Genomic DNA, 25,079 nt, shown 5'->3' on the forward strand with positions numbered 1-25,079 from the left:
TGCTGGCAATGCTCCTCTTAATGCATCCTAATATGCCATTAGCCTTCTTGGCTACAAGGGCACACTGTTGACACATATCAATATGTACCAGTTCCGACTTACATACAAATTCAACTTAAGAACAAACCTACAGTCCCTATCTTGTACGTAACCCGGGGACTGCCTGTAAAACAAATTCCCTTTTTCAGGAATCTTAAAAAAAATTATCTTGCCTGGTTCACACAAAGGCTGCTTGTGATAGCTCCCCCAAAACAAAACACAGCATTTCTTGCAAAACTGAATAGTGTTTGTATGCTAGTGATATGATGTGGTGGGACAGGGCTCCACCCAAAAGGGCTCAGCGTTCCTCCCCCTCCCGGGTCAGCGGGCAGTCACTCCACCACACTTCACTCTCCTATCCCTGTATGAGTTTATACACTCATATATACGTGGCCACTCTATCCAATGCAAATGAATGGGAAAAAATGAACTATTCAATAGTTATTTGGAACAGGAATTTCTCACACTGAAATTGCAGATCTAAAGGATAACTTCTGAAATGTTCATTAGGCATCCGATTAGCCAAGGACATTCAAGACTTGGATTCTACTAAAAGAACCAAGCATTCAAAACAAAATGAAAATTCCTTTTGCTCACACACTACACAGAAAGCCCCTTATATTCGTTTTTCTGATCTGTGTAGCAGCTGCCATGTGTTCTCTGAAGGTAGTAAGCGCATAATGTCACTTGCTCTAAAAAAACCTAGTAACATGACATAGATACAGACATAATTACACTTCAGTTTTACATTAGCAAAACTCAACTTAAAACAGTTGGATCCATTAAGGTTTTGAGCATATACAGGCAGTCCCCGACTTACGCGGCTCCGACTTATGTCGGATCCACACTTACGAACGGGGCTTTCTCGCCCCGGAGGTCGAGGTGGCGGATTGCTACCTGCGAGCTCCGGGGCGAGAAAGCCCCGTTCGTAAGCTGCTCCGGTGCCCCTGGTCTGCTGGAGACGGTCCCCAGCAGACCACAGGCACCGGGACTGAAGCGGCAGCAGCGGAGGGTTCCCGCGCCTCTGAGACTTTGCCAGAGCAAAGCCTCAGAGGTGCGGCACCCCGCTGCCGATGCGGCTCTGCTCCCCGTGTCCCTGGTCTGCTGGGGGGAGGCGCAGCTAGTGTGTCCCCCCTCCCCCAGCAGACCAGGCTTTTGTTTTGGACCCTGGGGCAGAGCAGCTGGGGCGCTGCCGATAGGACCTGGGGCAGAGCAGCTGGGGTGCTGCCGAGTTGGTCCAGTAGTGCCCAGAGCGGCGCTGCAGGACCAATAGGCAGAGCCCCAACTGCTCTGCCCCAGGTCCTGATTCAGCCGCTGCTGGTCAGTTTCAGCAGCGGCTGAATCAGGACGCCTGGGGCAGAGCAGATGGGGTGCTGCTGGGTTGGTCCAGTAGCACCAAGGAGCGGCGCTACTGGAGCAACCCAGTAGCACCCCAGCTGCTCTGCCCCAGGCGTCCCCAAGTTAGCTTCTGCTGAAACTGACCAGCGCTGACTACAGGAAGCCCGAGGCAGAGTTGCTCTGCCCCGGGCTTCCTGGAATCAGCTGCTGATCAGTTTCAGCAGCAGCTGACTTGGGGAAGCTTGGGGTTCTTAAATTGAATCTGTATGTAAGTCAGAACTGGCGGTCAGTTTCAGCAGCGGCTGAATCTGGACGCCAGTTCCGACTTACATACAGATTCAACTTAAGAACAAACCTACAGTCCCTATCTTGTACGTAACCCGGGGACTGCCTGTATTCACTGAGCATAGTGCAGGCTCCATTGTTTTAGAAAAATAAAAAGAGAGTATAACTGGAAAACTGAGAATTATTAATGTACCTTTCAGACGATGACTTAAAATCTGTTCCAAAATGGCCGCAAAATTATTAAATTCAGGGGAAGAATCATCAATAGTCTCAAAACAGGAACGATCAATCAGAGTCTTGACAGAGAACCTAGAAGAGGAGGATGGGATACTGATTTTATAGATACATTGTACCATTTGATATAGAGGGACAAAACACATTTTATATATAAAAATACCTGGAAGCGATCAAGATGTTCAAGTTATAACATATATGGTTCTCGGTTAACTAAAGTACAAGATGTAACCTAGAAAATATTGTAAATCATCATCATTATTATTATTATACTTAAAGCTTTCATAGATCCACAGAATTCAAGGCCAGAAAGGACCATTATGATCAACTAGTCTGATCTACTCTGTAGCACAGGACATGGAACGTCCCAAAAATTACTCTAAAGCAAATATTTCAGAAAAAACATCCAATTGTGATTTTTAAAAGTTGTCAGTAAGGAGAATCCACAAAAACCCTTCAAATTGTCCCAACGGTTAATTATCCTCATAATTAAACTGAAATGGAAATAAGGTATACATTTTTCTCTAGATTCAACATCCTGTCATTGGATTAGGTTATATGTTTCTCTGCTGGACTGAAGAATCTATTATTAAATGTTTATTTCCCATATAGATACCTATAAATTGTACTCAAGTTGCCCACTAACTTTTTCTTATTTAAGTTAAATAAGTTGATCTCCAAGTCTTTTTCTAATCCTTCATGTCTCCTTTGAACCTTCTCAAATTTATCAACTTTCTTCTTGAATTGTGGACACCAGAAGCAAATGCAGTATTTCAGAAGAAGTCATGTTTGTGCTAAATAGAGGTGAAATAATATCTCTAGTCTAAAAGGGTGTCACAAGGAGGAAGGAGAAAATTTGTTCCTCTTGGTTTCTGAGGACAGGACAAGGAGTAATGGGCTTAAAGTGCAGCAGGGGAGGTTTAGATTGGACATTAGGAAAAAATTCCTAACTGTCAGGGTGGTCAAATATTGGAATAAATTGCCAAGGGAGGTGGTGGAATCTCCCTCTCTGGAGATATTTAAGAACAGGTTAGATAGATATCTGTCAGGGATGGTGTAGACGGAGCTTGGTCCTGCCTTGAGGGTGGGGGGCTGGACTCGATGACCTCTCGAGGTCCCTTCCAGTCCTATTATTCTATGATTCTATGACTTGAGATTCTCTCATTTGCACTGCCAATCGCATTAGGACTTTTGGGTGAACCATCAGACTGATGCTGCACCCAAAACCGATTATTTTAAACTGATTATCTACAATAACCCCCCAAATCTTTTTCAGCATTAGTGCCTCCCAAGATAGAGACCTTATGATGTAAATATGGCCTATATCCTTGGTTCACAGATGTATACATTTACATTTAAACATATTAAAATGCATACATGCTTGTGCCCAGTTTATCAAGCAATCCAGATGCCTCTGAATCAGTGACTTTTCTTCTTTATTTACCATTCCCCCAGTGTTTGGATCATATTTGAACTTTATTAGCAATGATTTAATAATTTCTTCTAGGTCATGGATAAAAATGTTAAAAATAGCATATGGCAAATAATCAATTACTGATGGACTCTACTGAAAGACACTCAGCTGATCACTATTCCTATTTACAATTATTTGAAACCCTTCAGTTAGCCATTTTTTCATTTAATGTGTTTCAACATTAATGGTCAAGTGAGTTCTTCAGTCAACTCTTTTAAAACTCATGGATGCTAATTAGCTGGACCTGCTGCTTTAAAAATATCTAAAGCTCATGTCTTATATTTAACATTATCCAAAGATACTAGTGGAATAGAAAAAGCATTGTTATCCCAATATGATGAGAGCATACTATCAGTTCATCCCCAGAGACAGGATATTGATATTTATTGAATACTTCTACTTTTTCATTAATAATTCTACCATTTCCAACTAATAATGGACTGATTCAATTGTCTGGATTCCTTTTGTTCCTAATGTAGCAGTTTTCAAACTGTGGGTTGAGATCCCAAAGGGAGTCACAATCCCATTTTAATAGGGTTTCCAGGGCTGGCGTTAGATTTGTTGGGGGCTGAGACCAAAGCTGAAGCCCAAGACCCACTGCCCAGGTCCCAAGTCAATGACTGAAGGCTTCAGCCCTGGGCAATGAAGCTCAGTTTTCAACTTCAGCCTCAGCCCTTGGTAGTAGGGCTCAGCATATAGGCCCCCTGCAGCTGAAGCCTTTGGATTCTGGCCACTCGGCTTGCGGCAGTGGGGCTCAGATGGACAAATTCAGGTTTCAATCCCCCTTCCTGGGGTCACGTAGTTATATTTGTTGTCAGAAGAAGGTTGCAGTGCAATGAAATTTCAGAACCCCTGTCCTAATATTTTTTTAAACTTCTTATTGTCGTTAAGATAAATCTCTGGCCAGCAGAGTTCTTCCCTATAATTCTTAACTTCTGACATATTCATTATTATCAACTTCCCCTTTCTTTCATTTGTTTTTACTTATTTATTATAGCTATGTACACTTCCCCTCCAAACCAGGATGTTTTTTAAACCAGCACAGTCTTCTTACTTTGTAGTGGCTTTCTGGTCATCTAATAAGGTATTCTTAAAAGATAATCAGAAAAATGTGAATTGGTAAGATCTTCCCTCTTAGCTGATATGGCTTAATTGTTTTAAGCTTTGTTAAAATGGCCCTAATACATCATCAAGTATATTACTGATCTGGAATTCACTGTACAGTAAACTTCCGATAATCCGGCACCTTTAGGACCCAGGGGGTGCCGGATTATCAGATATGCCGGACTATCAGAAGGAAGGGCTATGAGGGGTCTGGGGTGGGGGGGATGCTACCCCAGACTCCCTCATAGCCCTTCCCTCTGATAGTCCGGCTCTGCCCCAGGAGTCCCTGCTTCAGCCGCTGCTGGTCAGTTTCAGCAGCGGCTGAATCGGGGATGCCTGCAGCAGAGCAGCTGGAGTGCTGCCGGGTTGGCCCGGTAGCGCTGACCCTTGGCGCCGCGAGACCAACCCGTCAGCACCCCAACTGCTCTTGGGGACGCCTGGGGCAGAGCAGCTGGGGTGCTGACGGGTTGGTCCCGCAGCGCCGCTCCTCGGCGCTACTGGACCAACCCGGCAGCACCCCAGCTACTCTGCCCCAGGTGTCCCCAAGTCAGCCGCTGCAGAAACTGATCAGCGGCTGACTCCAGAAAGCCAGAGGCAGAGCTGCTCTGCCCCGGGCTTCCTGGAGTCAGCCCTGGTCAGTTTCAGCAGCGGCTGAATCAGGATGCCTGGGACAGAGCAGCTGGGGCGCTGCTGGGTTGGTCTGGTAGCGCCAAACCTCGGCGCTGTGGGGACCAACCCAGCAGCATCCCAGCTGCTCTGTCCCAGGTGTACCCAAGTCAGCTGCTGCTGAAACTGACCAGCGGCTGATTCCAGGAAGCTGGGGCAGAGCAGCTCTGTCTCGGGCTTCCTGGAGTCAGCCACTGGTCAATTCCAGCAGCGGCTGAATCCGGGACAGCTGGGGTGCTGCCGGGTTGGTCCCGCAGCCCCAAGGGGCAGCGCTACTGGACTTACCCAGCAGCACTCCAGCTGTTCAGCCCCCTGCTTCCCGGATTCAGCGCTGGTCAGTTTTAGCAGCGGCTGAATCAGGGAAGCTGGGGGCAGAGCAGCTCCAATGGTCCGGCTGCCCGGAGCACTTCCAGGTTCCTGATAGTGCCGGACCATCAGGAGTGCCGGACCATCAGAGTTTTACTGTACTTGCACATTATAAATGTGATCAAGTCATTACCACTTGTATCTAAACTATCTTTCATTTTTCATTCTGTGAACAGTTTCTCTATATGTTAAGGTTAAGGATGTAAAATCTCGTTTAACTAGTTAATTAGTTAAACACTATGTTTAACCGATTATATTGGGCATGGGTCCATTCCAGCCAAGTTTGGCTGGAGTGGCCCCTTCCTGCCTGTGGGGATGGCGAGACCACCACAGACAGCCCGCAGGGCATGCAGGCCCCAGACACTGGAGCAGCCCCTGCCTGTAGGGTGCCCAGGCCCTCCGAAGACAGAGGCTGCTCCAGACAACCAAAGCAGCTCCTCTCTGCAGCAAACCCCAGTGGGGCTGGAGCAGCCCCCTGCCTATGGCAGGCGGGGAGCTGCTCCAGCCCCCACCAGGTAACAGTTAACTGGCACCAGTAAAGATCACCCATTAAGGATTATGTTTACTGGTTAATCTTTCACATCCCTAGTTGGAACCCACCTTTCAGATGATTTTATGGTATCTTCTCACAATGAGGATACCACTCCGGGGGTGGGAACTCCCATTATTAGGAAGAGACAGATAATGGTTATGGGGGATTCACTCATTAGAAACATAGATAGCCAGGTTTGTGATGACCAGGAGAATCGCATGGTGACTAGCCCGACTTGCGAAGGTTGTAGATCCCTCAGGACTTCCAGATTGACTTATGGGTATGCTGGGAAGGAGCCAGTGGTCATTGTACATGTAGGTACCAATTACATATGGAAGGATAGGAGAGAGGTTCTGGAGGTCAAATTTAGGCTGCTAGATAAGAGACTTAAGTCCAGGACCTCCCTAGTACTATTCTTTGAAATGCTTCCAGTTCCATGTGGAGGGCCAGTTAAACAGGAAGAACTTCAGGGTATCAGTGTGTGGATGAGGCAATGATGGAGAGAGGTTCAGATTTATTAAGAACTGGGGAAATTTTGGGGAAAGGGAGAGCCTATACAGCAGTGGTCTCCAACCTTTTTACACCCAAGATCACTTGTTAAATCTCCAAACAGGCAAAGATCTACCACCCTGCTCCTTTCTTGAAACCCCACCCATTTCTTGAAGCCCCGCCCTCTCTATTCTCCTCCTGTCCATCATTTGCTATCCCCAGCCCTTACTTACGCACTCCGATAAACAGTTTATTTTTTAATTATGCGATGTATAAAATTAAAATCACGTTTATAGTTATGAAATAAATGGTCTGTTTTTTATTCATGCTATTTAAATCTAAAATGAAGCATTTATAATTATACATTTTGTGGGGACAGAGTTCTGTAGCTGGGGATAGGAATAGGGACAGAGTTCTGTAGCTGGGAACAGGGGAGTGGGGACAGAGTTCGGGGAGTGGGGAACAGAATTCTGTGGCTGGGGAGAGGGGAGTGGGGACAGAGTTCCGTGGCTGGGGACTGGGGAGTGAGGACAGTGTTAGGGGAGTGGGGACAGGAGAGTGGGGACAGAGTTAGGGGAGTGGGGACAGGGGAGTGGGGAGTGGAGACAGAGTTCTGTGGCAGGGGAGTGGAGGCAGAGAATCCCCTGTATCTGCCTCCTCCCAGGATTCCCCCGCCCCCCAGAGGGAAACCAGCGCGCGCCTGCCCCAGGGGCCGACCCCCTCCCAGCACAGGGAAGCCCCCCCGCGCGCCTGCCCCGGGACCGACCCCCCCCCCCCGGCGCAGGAAAACCCCGCACGCGCCTGCCCCAGGGCTGACTCACCCCTCCTGTGCAGTGCAGGGAGCCAATGCTCCCTCCCGCAGTACACCGGGCAGAGCAGCTAGCACTACTTCCGGAATCGCCAGAAGTGGCGCTAAGCTGCAGGATTTCTGTCCATTCCCCGGAAGCCTACACTACCTCCATTTTCACTTGAGGTAGGTAGTGGGGCTTTTCGGGGGTGGGAGGAAAATGGGGGTGGGGCAACAGGACGCCTCGCGATCGACCTGTTGGTGACCACTGCTATACAGAAAGGATGGGATTCACCTAAATAAAAATGGAACCAGATTGCTGGCACTTAAAAAGGTCGTAGAGAAGTTTTTAAACTAAAAGCTGGTGAAAAGCTGAAAAAATACAAAAGAGCATGTGGGGTTCAGACAGACACATCACTAAGGGGAGGTTCTCTATATCGTAGTAAGACAGAAGGAATGGAAACTCATAAAATACGGGCAGGATCTGATGAGAAACAATCAGACTATAACAAAGTTTAAAAAAAAGCTAGATAAATTTATGGAGGTTAGGTCCATAAAAGGCTATTAGCTGGGGGTACGGAATGGTGCCCCTGGTCTCTGTTAAAGTCTGGAGAAGGACTGCTTGATCATTGTCTTTAGTACACCCCTTCTAGGGCACCTGGCACTGGACACTGTTGGCAGACAGGATACTGGGCTAGATGGAGCTTTGGTCTGACCCAACATGGCCATTCTTATGTTCTTAATCAAATGAAAAAAAGAGTTCTATTCAATTACATCATGTAATGGCAGACAGCTAAAAAGTGACATGTTCTTCAAGTGTTTATATATCCATGCTAGACATCTAAATAATAAGGTGGGTAAAATACAGTGCCTTGTAGTAAATTAGAATATTCATATACAATCACAGAAACTTGGTGGAATGAGGCTAATCAATGAGTCACAGTAAAACCAGGGTGCAAAATATACTGGAAAGACAGAACAGTATATGCTGGTGCAGGAATGGCACGATATGTGAAAAAAAGCATAGAATCAAATTAAGAAGAAATCTTAAATGGACCAAACGCTGCCAGAAAGTCTCTATGGACAGAAATTCCATGCTTTAAGAATATAGTGGTAATATATTACTGATCACCTGACCGGGATGGAGACAGTGACTGTGAAATGCTCAGGGGAATTAGAGAGGCTATTAAAATTTTAAAAATCTTCAATAATAATGGGCAATTTCAGGTGTCCCCGTATTGACTAGGTACATTTTACATGAGGATGGGATTCAGAGATAAAATGTCTTAACACCTTATATAACTGCTTCTTGGAGCAGCTAGTCTTAGAACCCACAAGAGAAGAAGCAATTCTTGATTTAGTCCTCAGAAGTGCACAGGACCTGGTCAAAGAGGAAAATATAGCTAGACAATTTGTTAACAGTGATCATGATATAATAAAATTTAACATCTCTCTAGTGGGAAACCACCATAGCAGCCCTACTCAGTAGCATTTAATTTTATAATGGGAAACTACACAAAAATTAGGAGGCTAAACAGAAATTAAAAGGTACAGTGCCATAGTGGAATCCCTGCAAGCTGCATGGAAACTTTTGTGGTGGAAAGTTTAAATAGAAGCTCAACTTAAATGTATATCCCCAAATTAAAAAAAAAAAACATTAAAAGAAAACTAAAAAAGAAGTGCCACCGTGGCTAAAAACAAAGTAAAAAGCAGTGAGAGGCAAAAAAGACATGGTTTAAAAAGTGGAAGTTAAATCCTAGTGCGGAAAATATAAAGTAGCATAAACTCTGGTAAATGAAGTGTAAAAATATAATCAGGATGATCAGTAAAGAATCTGAAGAACAGCTAGCCAAAAACTCAAGTAGTAAAAACATTGACTACATCAGAAACGTGAAGCCTGCTAAATAACCCATGAGGCCACTGGATGATTGAGATGCTAGGGAGGACTTTCGGACAATATGGCCACTGCGGAGAAACTAAATGAATTCTTTGCATTGGTCTTCGTGGCTGAGGCTATGAGGGAGATTCCCAAACCTGAGCCAATTTGGGGTACATCTAAGGAACTGTCCCAGATTGAGGTGTCATTAAGATTTTGGAACAAAAGGATAAACAATATACAGTAAACTTCCAATAATACGGCACCTTTAGGACCCAGAGGGTGCCGGATTATTAGATATGCCGGACTATCAGAAGAGGGGGCTATGAGGGGTCTGGAGTGGGGTGGGAGGGGATGCCACCCCAGACCCATCATAGCCCCCCCTTACGATAGTCCAGCTCTGCCCCAGGCGTCCCTGATTCAGCTGCTGCTGGTCAGTTTCAGCAGCAGCTGAACCGGGGATGCCTGCAATAGAGCAGCTGGGGTGCTGCCGGGTTGGTCCCGCAGCGCCGAGGGGCGGTACTACAAGACCAACCCCGCAGCTCCCCAGCTGCTCTGCCCCAGGCATCAGGATTCAGCCTGCTGGTGAAACTGACGTTCCTGGTCAGTTTCACCAGCAGGCTGAATCCGGACACCTGGGGCAGAGCAGCTGAGGTGCTGCGGGGTTGGTCTCGTAGCGCCGCCCCTCGGCGCTGCGGGACCAACCCGGCAGCACCCCAGCTGCTCTGCCCCAGGGGTCACCGATTCAGCCGCTGCTGAAACAGATCAGCAGATGATTCCAGGAAGCCCCGGGCAGAGCTGTGCTGCCCGGGGCTTCCTGGAATCAGCCGCTGATCTGTTTCAGCAGTGGCTGAATCGGGGACCCCTGGGGCAGAGCAGCTGGGGTCCTGCCAGATTGGTCCCGCAGTGCCGTCCTTTGGGGACGCCTGGGGCAGAGCAGCTGGAGTGCTGTCGGGCTGGACCGGCTTCTACTCATAATGGGCCATGGGCTGCTTATCAGGTACTGGTTACCCGGTAAGCATCACCCATTAACGGTAATGATTACTGGGTAACTGGTTACCTGTTCACATCCCTAATAAAGACAGGATGGAGGTGAAAATCAGACCATCTGACTCTAATTTAGTCTACATCCAGCTATGAGATCTGTTTTAGACTCAGTAAGCTCCACAAAAGAACTTGATAGTTTGAGAATTTTATTAGGCAAATTGCTGCGAACTTGGATGAACGGAATTTTCAGAAGTCACTGTCTGTTAACCCTCCTTCAAGGGCAACCCAACGATCCTAGTAGGAATGGGACCAGTAAGCAACACCCTTATTGGGTGACGCCTACCAGTAACTGGTTAACCAGCAGCCCACTAGACTAGAACAGTCCCCTGGTTGAGGCTGAGCCCACTGCACTACACCATGTGTGGGGGGCACTCCAGCCTCCAGGGAAATGGACTCGGCTGGGCTGAAGCAACCCCTATCTTAGCCTGGTTGGGTCAGGCCTCCCTGCTCATGGGATCCCAGTTAAGCAGTTAATTGATTAAACATAATATTTAATAGTTAACTGATTAAACAGGATTTTACATCCCTAGATCTTAAGTACTGAAATCTAAATTTCTGCTAGAAATAAAGGATTAACTTCTCTTCTTTCACTTTGTATACCATTGGCTTTCCTCAGCAAGGCACCAGTTCATATGATCAGCCTAAAGGTGTAGTGGACCAGCTCCCACAATGATGTACATGCATGTGCCACACCTCCCACAGATTTCCTGAGCAACATAGATTGCCCATGCCACCAGACTAATTGTGCCAGACTACCATCAATGGCTGGAATCTACAGAAAAGTTATACCTGATTCCCTTTTTCAGGTTCCTCTGTGTACATGCCACAGTGGTATAGGCTAGATTACTACTTCATTAGGCATGCTGCAATTCTCCATAATACAATATGGATGAGAGCATTCTTAGTAGTTTGTACCACCAACCAACAGACAATACAAATGACTAATCTCAAAAAAAAAATGCAGGGGGGGGGGGGAAGTACTTCTAATATTAAGGGAGAAAGGTATTCCAAACATGGCATAGCTATAACACCACTGCAACAGTCCCTAACTGCAGATTATGCCCTTTAAGAAGGTTCTCAAAAACCAGTGCTTCTATAAAGTATCTTACAATTTCATTCTTCAAAGACGTTATTCTCTTCATTCAAGGTAGTCATGGACTGGGCCAGCAAAAAATAGCCATAGAAGCAATTACATTTTTCAACCTGCAGAAGACATTGTGAGTTCTTATTAAGATTTTAAGTCAGATGGAGATCTGGAAGGTTATCATCATCTTTTCCTTGCAGCCTCTTCTAATCCTTATAACAGGACAAGAACAAATTGTTCCAGTCATCTGCACAGGGTTTAGGAACCTCATTTGGGATATATCCAGGCTAAGCGGCATAATTCCAAGTTAACAATGCCCCAACAAGAGAAGATTCTAAGTATAGATATTATTTTAAAACACCGAGTGAATCTGCTAGACATGTTTCTATTTGTGATTTTGTACTGCTACACTATTATTCTTTGCTATCATCTTTTAAAAGGCTGGGGGAGGGATGGAGCCAAGAAAAGAAAGGCAGGGTGAAGAAGTTCATTTTCCTCTGTTCTCAAGTGATCTGAAGCCACACTAAACACTGCCAGCTTCCCATTACATCAGTATTTGATTTTATACTGAGAGGTGACAAGTTGAGATTCCCTAAGCCATTAAACGATTTACCATCAATTGTCCTGTGACATTTCATTGTTATCAAGTTTCATTACTTCAGATGCATGTAGTACAAATGGAAACAGAATAATGTCTTAGCTACTAAGAGCAAACTGAAGAAATCTGCATCAATGCTACTTATCTCAGGCTGAAAAGCACAGGTGGCTTAATTTTTCATTAGACAACTCTGCCAATGCTGGACAAATAGGGTTTGAGTTATGACCCTAACTTCAAGACTTTTGATTATTGGGGAGTCCAGCTTTGTGAGGCAGCTCTCAGCCTTGGTAATATAACAGAAGTTCAATGCCTTGACTATCTACATTCAAGCAGCTAGACGACAAGAAAAATAATGACTATTCCACCTAATGTATGCAGTGCTGTCGTTCTGTCCAGCTCCTGAATGTTAGAAATAAGGTGTTGGGGAGGACCAACTTCTCTTGGGAGGGAGGAAAGGAGAAAGAGAGATTTCAAGCTACAAAATTCTTTCCAGGTTTCATTATCTCAGCCACTTATCTCTCTATTCTATTAAATAACCAAACAGTTCTCAGCTTTGAAATACAAGCGTCATGAAGCAGTACTTGCCCACTGTCAGGTGCCTTACATAATTCTGTCTATGCAGAAGCATTGTTTCATCAACTCCTGTACATGGGAGTTTCGGCTTTGTGACAATTCTGCTCAGGAGTCACAGTCTTTGAATTCTGAAGCATCAAAGTGTGGAAATGCAATGATATCTCAAAACAATATTTCCAAAAATATTAGAATTAATCCACCTTATCACTTATAGTTCAGGCTCTAGCGCAATGCCATTTATCTTCAACTCCGTGGTCTTGAATAGGGATGTTAAATTTAGTTTAATCAACTACTTGATAAGCAGGGGAGCTGCAGCAGGGTCCCTCCCCCCCAATGCACTTCTGATTTTTAAACAAACATATTAAGAGCAGAGGTGCAGCATCTGGGACTGGACATGAGCCAGGAATCAGCTGATTCCCCACTTGCACCTGGTCCTCGCTACTTCCCTGCCTTCTGCTACTCCCCTGCCTCCCCAGCACCGGCTCCTGCTCCCCCCACTTGCAGTGTCCAATAGAGGCAGCAATGGGGGGAGGAGGGGAAGTGACTAGTCACTTACATCCTAGTGTTGAAGTCTCCTTCAATGAAAAGTGGTTCTGTGCTGATATGTAGATCCTATGATTGTTTATTGCAAATGTTCCTGCCTGCATTGAAACCTCTCTTCATAGAGCAGAGGCGTAAGGCCACACTTTGGATGTCAGCAAGGCATCTGCTTTAAGATAAACATCTTTAAAACACTCCAAGCACCTCATTTAGAATCTTCAGTAGATACTATTTCAGGGACTCAGTGTAACCTGTCTCAAAGAATTTATGAGCATTGACACAGGACTTTCACATTCAAAAGTGGAACCTATACAGAAATTCCAAAACTTAACGCTTCTCTGTGTGGAACCTCTAACAGAAATTTATGGCCACACTATGCTTACTGGATCAAACATCTATATTGAGGCAGATTCTTTGCTTGCATTAATATAAAGGTAACAGCAGTCAAGTTTTTGAAGACTCTCTACAGGGAGTTTGAGTAATGGCTCCACTATATGGAGAGATCCCCAATATAAATCTGTAAGTCTCTTCAACTTTGAATATCACTTTTCTTTCATCTTACCTTTAAAGATTTGAGATAAGAACACAGAAGACAATCTCCACCATACAGGGAAAAGATGGCACCGAAGTTGATAAATTGTCAAAGAACTTGATGCTTCCTTCTGGATGTCAAGGCTATGAAATCTCAACACATTCTGAGACAATACTGCTAGAAAAGCACTGAAGCTGTTAATAGATTAATTATTAAAAGCCATCATATAATTATAAGTGCTTTTAAAAAATGGTAAAGTAGTCTCTCCCCCAACCTTTTCAATTTATTTTAAACAGTCTCTTGCAAAATATAAAAAGTTAATAACTATACATATATGCCAGCACAAGTACTGTAGTCAGGCTGAACAAACCAAAAGACACCTTCACCTGAAAATCCTCAGGCCAACCCTATATATCCTGTTGTAATCATGATAGAAAGGAGTCAGCCTGTTTGGGGAATAGTTTTCAAGGCTCTATGCAAAAATGTGACAACCAAGAGTCATTTTATGAAAATAATGTGACAATACTATCTTATCTGACTGTGAGCCTGAATTTGTGGCATAATAATAAAATCTACAATTTTAAGAGTCTCTAAATGGTCATGTAATCCATCTATATTCTGTCATTTAGTTAATGAAGAGCAAGCACAGAAAAATCAGCAGTAAAAGGGTAAGTAAAAATTAAAATAATTCAGACAATATTTCAAAGAGATATGGTGAAGTAATACCAAAGATTTTTCAGAATGATAATCTGAAAAACTCTCCTCTTTGGGTACATCTACACTGCATGGCAATTTCGGGATATCCAAGGTATCCTGAAATAGCTACCCCATGTCTACATAAGCCACCTCTTATTTTAAACTGTTTTTCGAAACAACAGACACACTATTTCACCATCCCAGTAAAGCTCGTGGTATTAGGGATAGGAATAGCTCGAAATAGTGTGTCATTTCAAAATTTGGCACTGTGTAGATGCACCAAATTTCAAAATTGATTCGAAATAAGATATGCAATTTGCTAGCAAAGCACTGAAGCTATTAACAGATGTTCAAATTTTTAAATAGATTTATAATAATATGATGGCTTTTAATAAAAACAGAGAACTTTCCACATTTGACTAAATCACCTAAGGGTACACTAATGACACTCCTTATACCACCGAGGGATGTAAAATCCTGGTTCATCAGTTAGCCAGTTAAATGTTACGCTACATCTAGACTTCAGCGCTTTTTCATGATACCGGAGGTATTCTAGAAAAGCACTGCTGCGTCCAAGGAACGCATCTGCTTTTCCAAAAACATTTTTGGAAAAGCGGACACGTTTTTTCGCCATCCCAGTAAACCTTGTTTTATAAGGAAGAAGGGATGGCTCAAAAGAGCAGGTTTTTCTGAAATTTGGTGCTGTGTAGACATGTCAAATTTCAAAAAAGTCTCTTCTGACAGAAAAGTGGAGAAAGATATGAAAATTGCAGTTTGCATATCTTTTTCCAACTTTTCTTTGTAATGTAGATGTAGCCTTAGATTGACCTAACTTTTAATTGGTTAACCAACTAAAGCAGGAGCTAGGCTGGGGAATCACTACAGCCCAGCTGGAATAGCCCTCCCAGCCCATGGGGCTCCTGGATACCTGGATACCAGCCCCGCTTTAAAGATGGGGCTGATGCCAACTCCCAGCTCCCACTGGAGCAGCCCCTGCCTGCATGGTGCCCAGGCCCATTGCAGACAGAAAGTAGCCCCTGTCTAAGGTGGACCCAACTGTAGGGCTAGAGCAGCCCCCTGACTGCAAGTTGTTCCAGCCCCCACCATTCACAGGTTTACCAGAACCAGTAAACCTTTCACGTCCCTAATACCAACAGTATTCGAGAGTGTCTCAAATAGATAATGTATTACAATGAGCTACTTGATTGGTTCTTTATAGTTTTTTAGTGTACACCTACTGAAGAAAACTTTACAATATCAGAAAGGCTTAATAATCGAAGACAGGTTTTGATTACTTCCATAAAACTATTCCTTGCATTTTTCTTTAAAAAAAAACTCAAAAGGATAGAAATAATTGATAAGATATACTGGGGATGCAAAATCCCATTTAACCAACCAAAGGTGAGACAGACTAGAGCAGCTCCGGTCAGCTCTGCCAGGGGCAGTAGCTGCTTCGGCTGGCTGGCCAGAGCGCCCTGTCCGCAGTGGGCCCTGCTGGCTGGAGCAGCCCCTTGACCACAGGGAGCTGTTCCAGCCCTCACCTATTAATTGGAACCAGTAAGCCTCACCTGTTAAGGGTGAGTCTTACAGGTAACCATTCACACCCCTAACATATACCAGCTTTAAAAGTGAACATAAACTCCTCTCTCCCAAGACATACAACTTTGAAAATTTTAATTTTGAGCATTGGTGAGAAAGGCAGCAGCAGAATGTTAAACTGTTTTATTCTAATTGTAAACATATTGTTATTTTAGAGCATGACTATAGGAATGTACAACTCATTCATTCACATATTCTGTTGCCTATTTTTCAGTCACATATGTGTTAAATATCAGAATTAAAGAAAAATCATTCTCCAATAGAGAGTAGGAAATTTTCCTTTGTAACAAAAGAGATTAGGTCTAAACCACAACTTTCCAGACAGTAAGCTCTGATTTAAAAAAAAATGGTTACAATAGTAATTAGTAAATTTTGAAACTAAGTCTGTGAGCAGGCAGCATCAGCACTTCCACTGCTTTTCCACCAGTCAAAAGGAATTGACAAAACTAGAGAATTTTATTTATGCCATTTGAAACCCAATGGGTAAACACAAAACGGATTTGTTTCTTGCACACTTTATTCAGTTATTGTATTTAGCCTTTTCAAACTGTTCTAGAGGAAAGTACAAAAAAATATTTACTTGAAAAGTAGAGTAGTGGACCACTCCCTGAAGTCTGGATGTTGGGGTACTTTCCCAGGGTATAGCTGCCTAAATTACTACTCCAGATACACGAATAATGTAGATGAAGTTTGTGTAGCTTAGGTTAGCTTATTGCAGTGTCCACACTGCATTGCATTGATGCTCTCCCACTGACTTACCTTACTCCTTTCAAGTACAGAAGCCAACTGGAGAATGTGGTCAATTTAGTGGATCTAGTGAAGACCTGCTAGATCTGTGGTCACCAATCAGTCGATCACGATTGACTGGTCGATTGTGGGGGCACTGTCAGTCAATCGCAAGGCAGTGTTCCCAGCCCCGCCCACCTTGCTTCCTCTGCCTTCAATGAGGAGCCCGCGCTGACACTCAGCCTCCTACAAAAATGGAGCTAGCTCCAGCTTTCTGCACCACAGGAAGTAAGGAAGGTAGCATGGGGAAGGAAGGGAAAACAAAGTGCATGCTCCTCCCCTGCCCACAACAGTGCACGTGCTTTCTTGTCTTCCCTTTCTTCCCCATGTTCCAGGCAGGTGGCTGGAGGGGTGGGGGGGAGAGGGGGGAAGAGGGAGGAGGGTTAAGATGGTGGCGCAAGATCCAGAGTGGCTGCATTTCTTAAAGAAGCCACATGTGTGCTTCTTCCAGAGCTGACTGCAGATCCTGCCCCAGAGATCCTGCTCCCTGGAGACCCCCAAATATCAGCTGAGCTGTTCCTACTCCCTCCCACTGGCCAGACCCCCACTAGCACCCTGCCCTGCCCCCTGGCCAAACCCCCACAAGTCCCCTGACCTCTCCCCCTGGCCAGACCCTCAATAGCATCCTGCTCCTTCCCCCTCCCTTCTGAGCAGACACCTACCCTCAGCTTGCTCTTGTACCCTACTTTCCACCCAGATTCTGCACTCCCATCTCTATCCCACTCACTGGCAGCCCTGTCCCGCACACTGGAGCCCTCATTTTTAGCCATACCTCAGAGCATAAAGCAGCCTACAAAATCCACTAACCCTGGAACCCAGAAAGAGTTAGTCTAGCTAGCCTGAGGCCTTGAACCTCAGTCCTATCTACCCTTCCCCCTCCCGCATGAGGGTGGAGTGCCAGGGGAGAGAGGTATTTCAGTTGGAGTCACATCAGTGAAGCTAGGAGGGTTTTGGAGGAGTTGTTTATTTGCATCTTTCTTGTGTAGTCCCGACTGATTTTTCTGTGGATCAATGGCCCCTGACACAAAACAGATTTCCCACCCCTCTCAGACAATGTTGAAATGTTGTAAGTTTGACATATTTTATTTAAAAATGAAGCCTGGCCAACATAGGTGTGCGCACGGGGTGTGCACAGGCACACCCTAATGTTTCAAAGGGCCGCCTGTGGTGCAGGGGTGCAAGCCCCTGCACTAGAAGCAGTGCGCTCTGGGGAACAGGCACTGCGCCTGTTTGCCACGCATGCACAGCTGCGTGGTCAAAACTGGCGGGTCTTAGGATCCCGCAGAAAGAGGCGGCAGGGACGCAGCAACATTACCCTGCTACTCCGTCAAGCGCGGAGAGTTTAAACCCCGCGGGGAGGAAAGAGTAAGAGAGGTGGGGGGTGCCCCGGGCAGGGGATCGGGTGCAGCGTGGCTGGCCCGGGGAGGAGGAGGTTGGGAGCAGCGCGGCTGGCCGCGGGGGGCCCTGAGGGGCCTCGTTCGCAGGCTTCCCTGCTCGGTGGGAGGGGAGAGAGAGTGTGCAACGGGGCTTCCTTCCTCTGTGGGGGGAGGGTCAGCCCTGGAGGCAGCGCGTGGCAGAGGCTTACCTCCGAGGCTGGTATAGTAGACTCCCCGCCCCAGAACCTTGTCCCCCACCCTCCTGTCCCCATTCTCTCGCCCCTGCCCCCAGCCACAGAACTGTCCTCCTATTCCCCCGCTGCAGAAACCTGCCCCCCGGCACCCTGTCTCCCGCTGCAGAAACTTGTCTCCCACTGGCACCCTGTCCCCTGCCCTCCCCCCACCCCCTGCACTCTGTTCCCTCTCCCCTGCCCCCAGCCGTAGAACCCTGGCCCCACTGGCACCCTTCCCCAGTACCATGTCCCCTGCTCCCAACTGACTTTTCTGTGGGACAGTGACCCCTGACTCAAGACCGGTTCCCTGCCCTTCTCATAAATAAAGACAATGCAGAAACTTTTTGTGTTTGACAATCTTTTATTTAAAAATGAAGCCTGGCCAACAAATCCCCAATTGGGGCCAAGCCCCCATCTGGCCATAGCCACTCCCGCACTTCCCCATGCCCCACATCCTATATCTGTACACTGGAACCCCCTGCCCTGAGCCCCTCACATACCCCAACCCAAATTCCTGCACCCTTACATCCACAAACCAGTGGCTTGCTTAGTACCCCAACATTGCCCGGCCGGGAGCTCCCTCCCTGAGCCAGGATCCCCTTCTCCACCTATTCCTGCATCCAGATTTCCTCCCAGAGGGTATGTCTACACTGCCACCCTAGTTCGAACTAGGGTGGCTAATGTAGTCATTCGAACTTGCAAATGAAGCCTGGGATTTAAATACTGAGTAACAGTAGTTCGCATTAGGAGCTTTAATTCGAACCACCTAGCCCGTGCCGCATGTAGCCTGGGCAGGTAGTTTGAACTATGGGGCATTTAAAAATGGCGGCACCCGGGAACATGCAAATAAAGCCCAGGATATTTAAATCTCAGGTTTCATTTGCAAGTTCGAATGACTACATTAGCCACCCTAGTTCAAACTAGGGTGGCAGTGTAGACATACCCAAAGCTTGCACCTCTCACCCCTTCCCACACCCAAATCCCTCATTCCCATCCCAGAGCCTACACCTCCTGTCCTCAACCCAGCAAGGGTATGATAAGACTGCAGGAGTTTTTCAAGATTCTGGAGATATCCCAGAAAAACTCTTCTGCATCCAGAGATGCATTTGTTCTTCTGTTTTTTTTAGTGGAAGAGCAAACATGATCTTTCAGTCACCCCTATATTCCTTTTTTCACGAGGAACAAGGGGGCTTCCAAAAGGAGGAGTTTTTCTGGCATTTGGTCCAGTCTGGATAGGCCAAATATTGGAAAAACCTCTTCCTACAGAAGAATTGGAAGAAAAAAAAAGCAGCAGTATAAGGATTGGGGATAGCAAGTGATGGAGAGGAGGAGAATAGAGAGGGTGGTGCTTCAAGGGGCGAGGTGGCACCCAAGACGTGGCTTGGTCTGTTATTTAAAAAGTGATCTAGGGTGTAAAAAGGTTGGAGACCACTGGAGTAGGGGGAGCACCAGAAGGGTGAAAGTCAGGGCGACCCTAGAACTCTGTTACAGACCAGCTGGCGGCTGCTGGAGGAGGAGGGAATAGGGGAAGGGTCAGAGAGGAAGGGGCTTGTGCTGAGGGGAGGGGGGCAGGTCAGGAGAAGAAATGGGAAGGCACCAAGGGACAAGGTGGAGGAGAAAGACAAATGCCAGGGGGACAAGTGGAGACAATGAGGAAAAGAGCAGGAGGGGAGGTGTCAGTGAGAGGGGGGACAGAATAATGCTGGGAGAGGAGAGGGGAAGGGCTTTAGAGGCTAAAGGGGAAAAGGGGAGGTGCTGGGAGAAGGCTTGAAAGAAGGGGTGGGCATGAGGAAGGCGGCGATGGAGCAAGGCATGTGTGAAAGCACAGGGGCATGAGGGGAACGGGGGCAGAGGGTGGTGAGGGGGTGGGCATCAGGGAAAAAGGGGGCAGGGGCAGTGAGGGAAGGGGGAGGCATCAGGAGGGTGCAAGGGTAAAGGGAAGGTGCAGGGGATTCTGGGGGTGAAGCAGAAGGGCAGACACCTGTAGGGAAGGGACCAGCACCAGAGGAGAGAGGCAGGGCAGGTGTGTAGAGGGAGGTGTTAGGAGAGGGGATGAGGAGGGATAGCTCACGTGATCAGAGTGGGGCTCCTAGAGGAGTGGGCACGGGGGGAGAGAAGGGCTGGTGGAGGGGGGCAGGTATCAGGAGAGCAGAGGTGGGTGAGGGGTTGGGGAGGGTAGCAGGCACCAGGGGAGCTGATGGAGCAAGGGGAGGAGACAGGGCAGCAGAGGGAAAGGGTAGAGATTTATAAGATATTTATTAATAACTTGGGTGCCACAGTGGGACATACAAACAAGCCACAAACTCAGTACTGGTCCACAACACAAAATGTATTCTGCTCATGGGAGGAAACTCTTAGAGGGAACACTTTCCCCAGCCTCTCTGCTCCCCGAGTTAATGTCACACACATTGGGTTAATGCAATTGCAGGACAGTTGCATGAGGGGGGTTTGGTGGGGGCCAAAATAATCCCTATTGGTAGGAGGATGGTGGGAAAAGTCCTTGGGGGGGGGGGTGTCACATGACACCTTTTACTTCTGGTCACGTGTCCATATTGCACCGATAGTGTTACCTCCAGAGGTGTGGCTAATGGGAGCCAGGGGGAGTGGCTAATGGGGGTGAGGCTAATGGGGGTCAAAGAGTACATTTTAAAAAAATTCTTTGGGCGCACACCCTAATGAAATGTGCTGCGCACGTCTATACTTGGCCAACAAGCCCCCATCTGGCCACAGCATCATAATACTCCTGTACCCACCACAGATCCCTAACCTGAGCCCCTCACACACCTGAACCCCATGCCCTGAACCTTTTACATCCCCAAACTCCTGCACCCTCACATCCTCAGTCTTCTGCCACAATGCTCCTGCACCATCCACACACTGCAAACCTATGCCCTGAGCCCATCATACACCCAACCCTGTGCCCTTCATATACCTCAACCCAAACTCCTACACCAGCACATCCACAAGCCTGCAGCTTACTCAGCACCCCAATCGTCCACCTTATCCCAACATTCTCCAGCCTGGGAACCCACTCCCTGAGTGAGCATCCCCTTCTCCACCTCCTCCAGCACCCAAATTCCCTTCCAGAGCTTGCACCTCTCATCCCTTCCAACACCCAAATCCCTCACCTCCGGTCTTAATCCAGTGAGAGTGAGTAAGAGCTGGGGACAGCAAATAATGGAGAGGAGGGGAATGGAGAGGGGATTCAAGGAATAGGTGGGGTCTTAGGGAAGGGCTAGGGTAGATCTTGTCTTGCCCTGAAATTTAAAAAGTGATCTCGGGTGTAAAAAGGTTGGAGACCACTGTGCTAGATCCCCTAAATCAGTGGTCCCCAACATGGTGCCCGCAGGGGCATTTGTGTGAGCCCGCCAAGTGCTCGGGGCTGACCCCACCCTGGGTACATGGCGCATGCTCAGTGCTGGCCACAGGTGCGCGCTGCGCATACGCAGCACCTGCCCCGGGCACATGGGGAGCGCCAGTCCTGGTCATGCGGCGAATTGGCCGCCCTGGCCCCAGGCACGTGGCAAATTGGCTGCCCCGGCCCCAGGCACGCAGCTATAGGGGGAGTGCCGGCCCTGGCCGCGCGGGTATGGGGGGGGTGCCAGCCCCAGGCTTGCGGTGAGTGGGTGGCCCCGCCCGTGGCCACGTGGTGCATAGAGTTGCTGGCCCCAGGCACGTGACTCATGGGGGTGTGGCATATGTGCGGCCCCGCCCCGGGCGCACGAGTGTCCCTGCCCTCTGGCGCCCAGCGGGTGAACAGCCCCGCGCCCTGGCACCTCCAAATGGTTGGGGACCACTGCACTAAATTGACCCCTGCTGCATACATCATAGCAGTATGTAAACAAGACCTGAGGAAAAAAACATGTTCCTCTTTCCTTTCAGCAGCTAGGACGATATGGGTTGATTCAAGCTTGTAATTTATCCACTAAGCTACAGACAGTATGAAAGAAAGAATTCTACAAGCAGGATCTAAGGAGTATACCCTGATGTGAAGGAGAAGGTGCCAAGAAACAAATGTGGGCATCCTTATCATTTCGTAAGCCTCATGTCATGTTATTTTGTGTCACTTGTCAATCCCTATGTGAAAGCCTTAATTTGAAAATATAATGGTATATATGGAGAAAAATATTTTATACTATAGAGATGCTACAGTTAAGCATCTATTCAGCGTTTTTAGAATACACTTATTTTCAATTAGTTAAAAGTTATTACATGGCATTTTAGTCAATATTTAAATAATCTATTTGATGGCCTACATTATGTTGATGGGGCTAGGAATTCATATTCACAACATTATTGTACTGTTACTCAAGGTTTCCTATGATTTAAATAGGTAATAATGCACAGGCAGCAAAAATAAGCTTCACATTTACAAGACTGCTACAGCACCAGAAGAACTGTTGAAGTGTGTGAAATAAATAATACATATTTTAGAGTGGGACAGAATCATCTCAAGTCCATGCTTTCACAGAAGAATTTTAAAATACGAAAAATGAACACTTTAATGATATTTAACTTAAATAAGAGTAAAAAAACTGGGTTCAATGCATCTGTTTTTGTAAGCATCTACCACTTACCTTTTAAAAGTTGGTAACTTTATATTTGTACTACATGTACACAGCGAATAAGAGAGCTTCAACCTTCACTTTAAGTTTTACCAATGTAAGTGGGTATAAAAATTAGAACCAGTTAAAGATATTGTTCTGCATAGAGAAATTCAACTGTACCTCACAACATACATGAGGAAAGCCTGAATGAAGACATGGCTTGAATTAAACATCCTCAAATGTTTAAAATCCACTTTGACTCTTGCTTTATCTATTGTGAATACACATAGAGCTGATAAATATTCATAATCATACAGCAAAATCTCTAACAAGTACGCTTTTCCAAAAAAAAAAATATCTTTTGTCTCAAGCTACCCGGCTGAGCTAGTAGTCCCAGTATTTTGATTAAATCGCATTAGCTTTATAGTCCTGTAGATACACTCACTGCCTTGTAAAAGTGAAGAAGAATAAAGCAGGCACGCAATTTATGCCGGGCCCTTGGGTGGCTGCTAAACAGCCATTTTTAAAGGCGCTGAGTCAGAAGGGAAACTCCCATCCTTCGTTTTTAATCCCACTGCAGCCCCAAAGCCAGGCAGCCCCCCCAACACGCACACACCGAGGGCAGGACAGCGCTTAGCCTGCCACGCTGCCAGCCAGGGACCACTAAAGCCCTGGGCCAGGCCACACACAATACCGCCCTGCGGACACGCTGCCCAGGGCGCCGGGGTGGGGTTCACCTGCGGAGGGCGGAGAGGGAGATTCACCTGCACAAGGCGGGGCGCGAGGGGCGGGGGGAAGAGAAGCGGGCACAGCGGGCAGCAACCCCCGCGGGGGTGGGGCGGGAGGGGACCTCGCCTCCCCAGAGGGCGGGCACGAGAGGGAGGAGCCGCCGGGCTGGGGAGTCACCTGCAGACCGTGATCAGGTTCCTCCTTTCCACCGCCGCGTTGCGGGACTGGACGCTCTTCCTACGCGCCGAGACATTCAGCCCCACAAGGCTGAGGGAAGCCATCGCCCGGGAGGCAGCGGGAGCCGCAGGGGCTGCCGTGGAGCCTTTGTTCCCGGCCTCCTGCTCTCCGGGCCGCTGCCGCCACAGGGTGTCTCGCTCGCCGGTGTCTGGGCGGCAGGTGCCGCTCGCTGTGCATCCGGCCGGCAGAGGCGGGGAGGGAGCCGGGGTCCCCCGCCTTCGGCAGCCCGAGCAACCGCGGCGCCTACAGAGTCCCGGCTGCCAAGACCGCAGAGCACCGGCTCCGTCAGCCAATCACACGGCGGGAGGGGGCGGGGCTTAGATGCTTCAAAGGCGCGCGTGCTCTTCGCGGAACCAACTGTCAAGTGGGCGAAGATGCGGCGCGGGTCGCGTGGGAAGTCGGCGAGGAGGCGGAGCCGGAACACCTCGGGGGCGGGGCGTCGGAAGGAGGGAGGGGTGGCTCCTGAGGACCCCCGCCCGCTGAGAATGGGAAAAGGAGGCCGGGGGTAGGCGATGGGGGGAGGGTGCAAGTGCCGTAGGGGAAGGACCCTCACTTACATCCCCGCTGTGATATATGAAATTCCACCCCAGTAGCTTTGAGGCCAATAGGCGCGACCCTAGGTGTAGTCAGAGGGCCCACTTGAGGGAGTCCTGAATTTGGGTGGGTGGGCAGGACGAGTAGGACAGGAAGTAAGCCCCAGCCCCCCTCCCTGGCCAGTGGAGCAGGGTAGGCCCTGGCATCCTGGCCCCACTCCCTGCTGGCCCAACAGGCAGAGCTGGGTAAATCCCAGGGGTTGGCCTCTTAGCTATGCCCCTTCCTTCCTGGTAGGGGGCAGCTGAGGCAAGGATATCCCAGAGCACACTGCCCTAGTCTAGGCCCATGCTACCTCCAGTCCCTTCCAGGGAAAGGGAAACTGCCCATTGGGGACATTTGCACTTCTGCCTCAAGCAAACTGCCCTCAGGTTCTCTCTGTTCTGTGGATCTCCTGGAGATTTCCCTCCCTGTTCCTATTCACTGCACAGCCCCACACATCTCTGTGCTTCCCCTGTTTGGCCCACTGAACTGTCAGGTAGAGCCATGACCCCTCAGGCACAGAGTCTTTTAGACTTCTTGTCATGGTGTGCCTATGGCTCTGGCTGGTCCTGTAGAATTATCTGCCCAGACTAAGCTTAGTGAGCCAATAGTTGAATCCTGTGGTTGCCACTTTGGATGTAGTTTTCAGTGATCAGCTCAGTTGAGCTGAGATTCCTCAGTGGTAGGGTATTTCCCTTTTGTACAGGTTTTCAGGGAGATGAGAATACCAGGTGCATGC

General features: G+C 47.6%; 1 protein-coding gene across 6 annotated transcripts in view; it reads right to left on the reverse strand.

The window, feature by feature from the left end:
- The window catches only part of RUNDC3B (RUN domain containing 3B), a 107,778-nt gene extending 83,827 nt beyond the window's left edge, over positions 1 to 23,951 (reverse strand). For 4 of the 6 annotated variants that reach the window (XR_012902054.1, XM_075922427.1, XM_075922426.1 and 1 more), the window contains exons 1-2: positions 23,708 to 23,951; positions 1,856 to 1,971 (exon numbers count right to left, since the gene is read on the reverse strand). Coding sequence is in view for 4 of the 6 variants with exons in the window: in XM_075922427.1 (XP_075778542.1) it covers positions 1,856 to 1,971; positions 23,708 to 23,811 (220 nt within the window). In the remaining 2 variants the exon portion in view is untranslated. Of the gene's footprint in view, positions 1 to 1,855; positions 1,972 to 2,059; positions 2,129 to 11,346; positions 11,446 to 23,707 lie in introns of those variants that run through there. The other 2 variants (XM_075922431.1, XM_075922428.1) reach the window with 2 other exon arrangements.
- Positions 23,952 to 25,079: the final 1,128 nt, after the last annotated feature.

This window comes from Pelodiscus sinensis, chromosome 2 (genome assembly GCF_049634645.1).
Source record: "Pelodiscus sinensis isolate JC-2024 chromosome 2, ASM4963464v1, whole genome shotgun sequence".
In the NCBI taxonomy this organism is placed as follows: Eukaryota; Metazoa; Chordata; order Testudines; family Trionychidae; genus Pelodiscus; species Pelodiscus sinensis.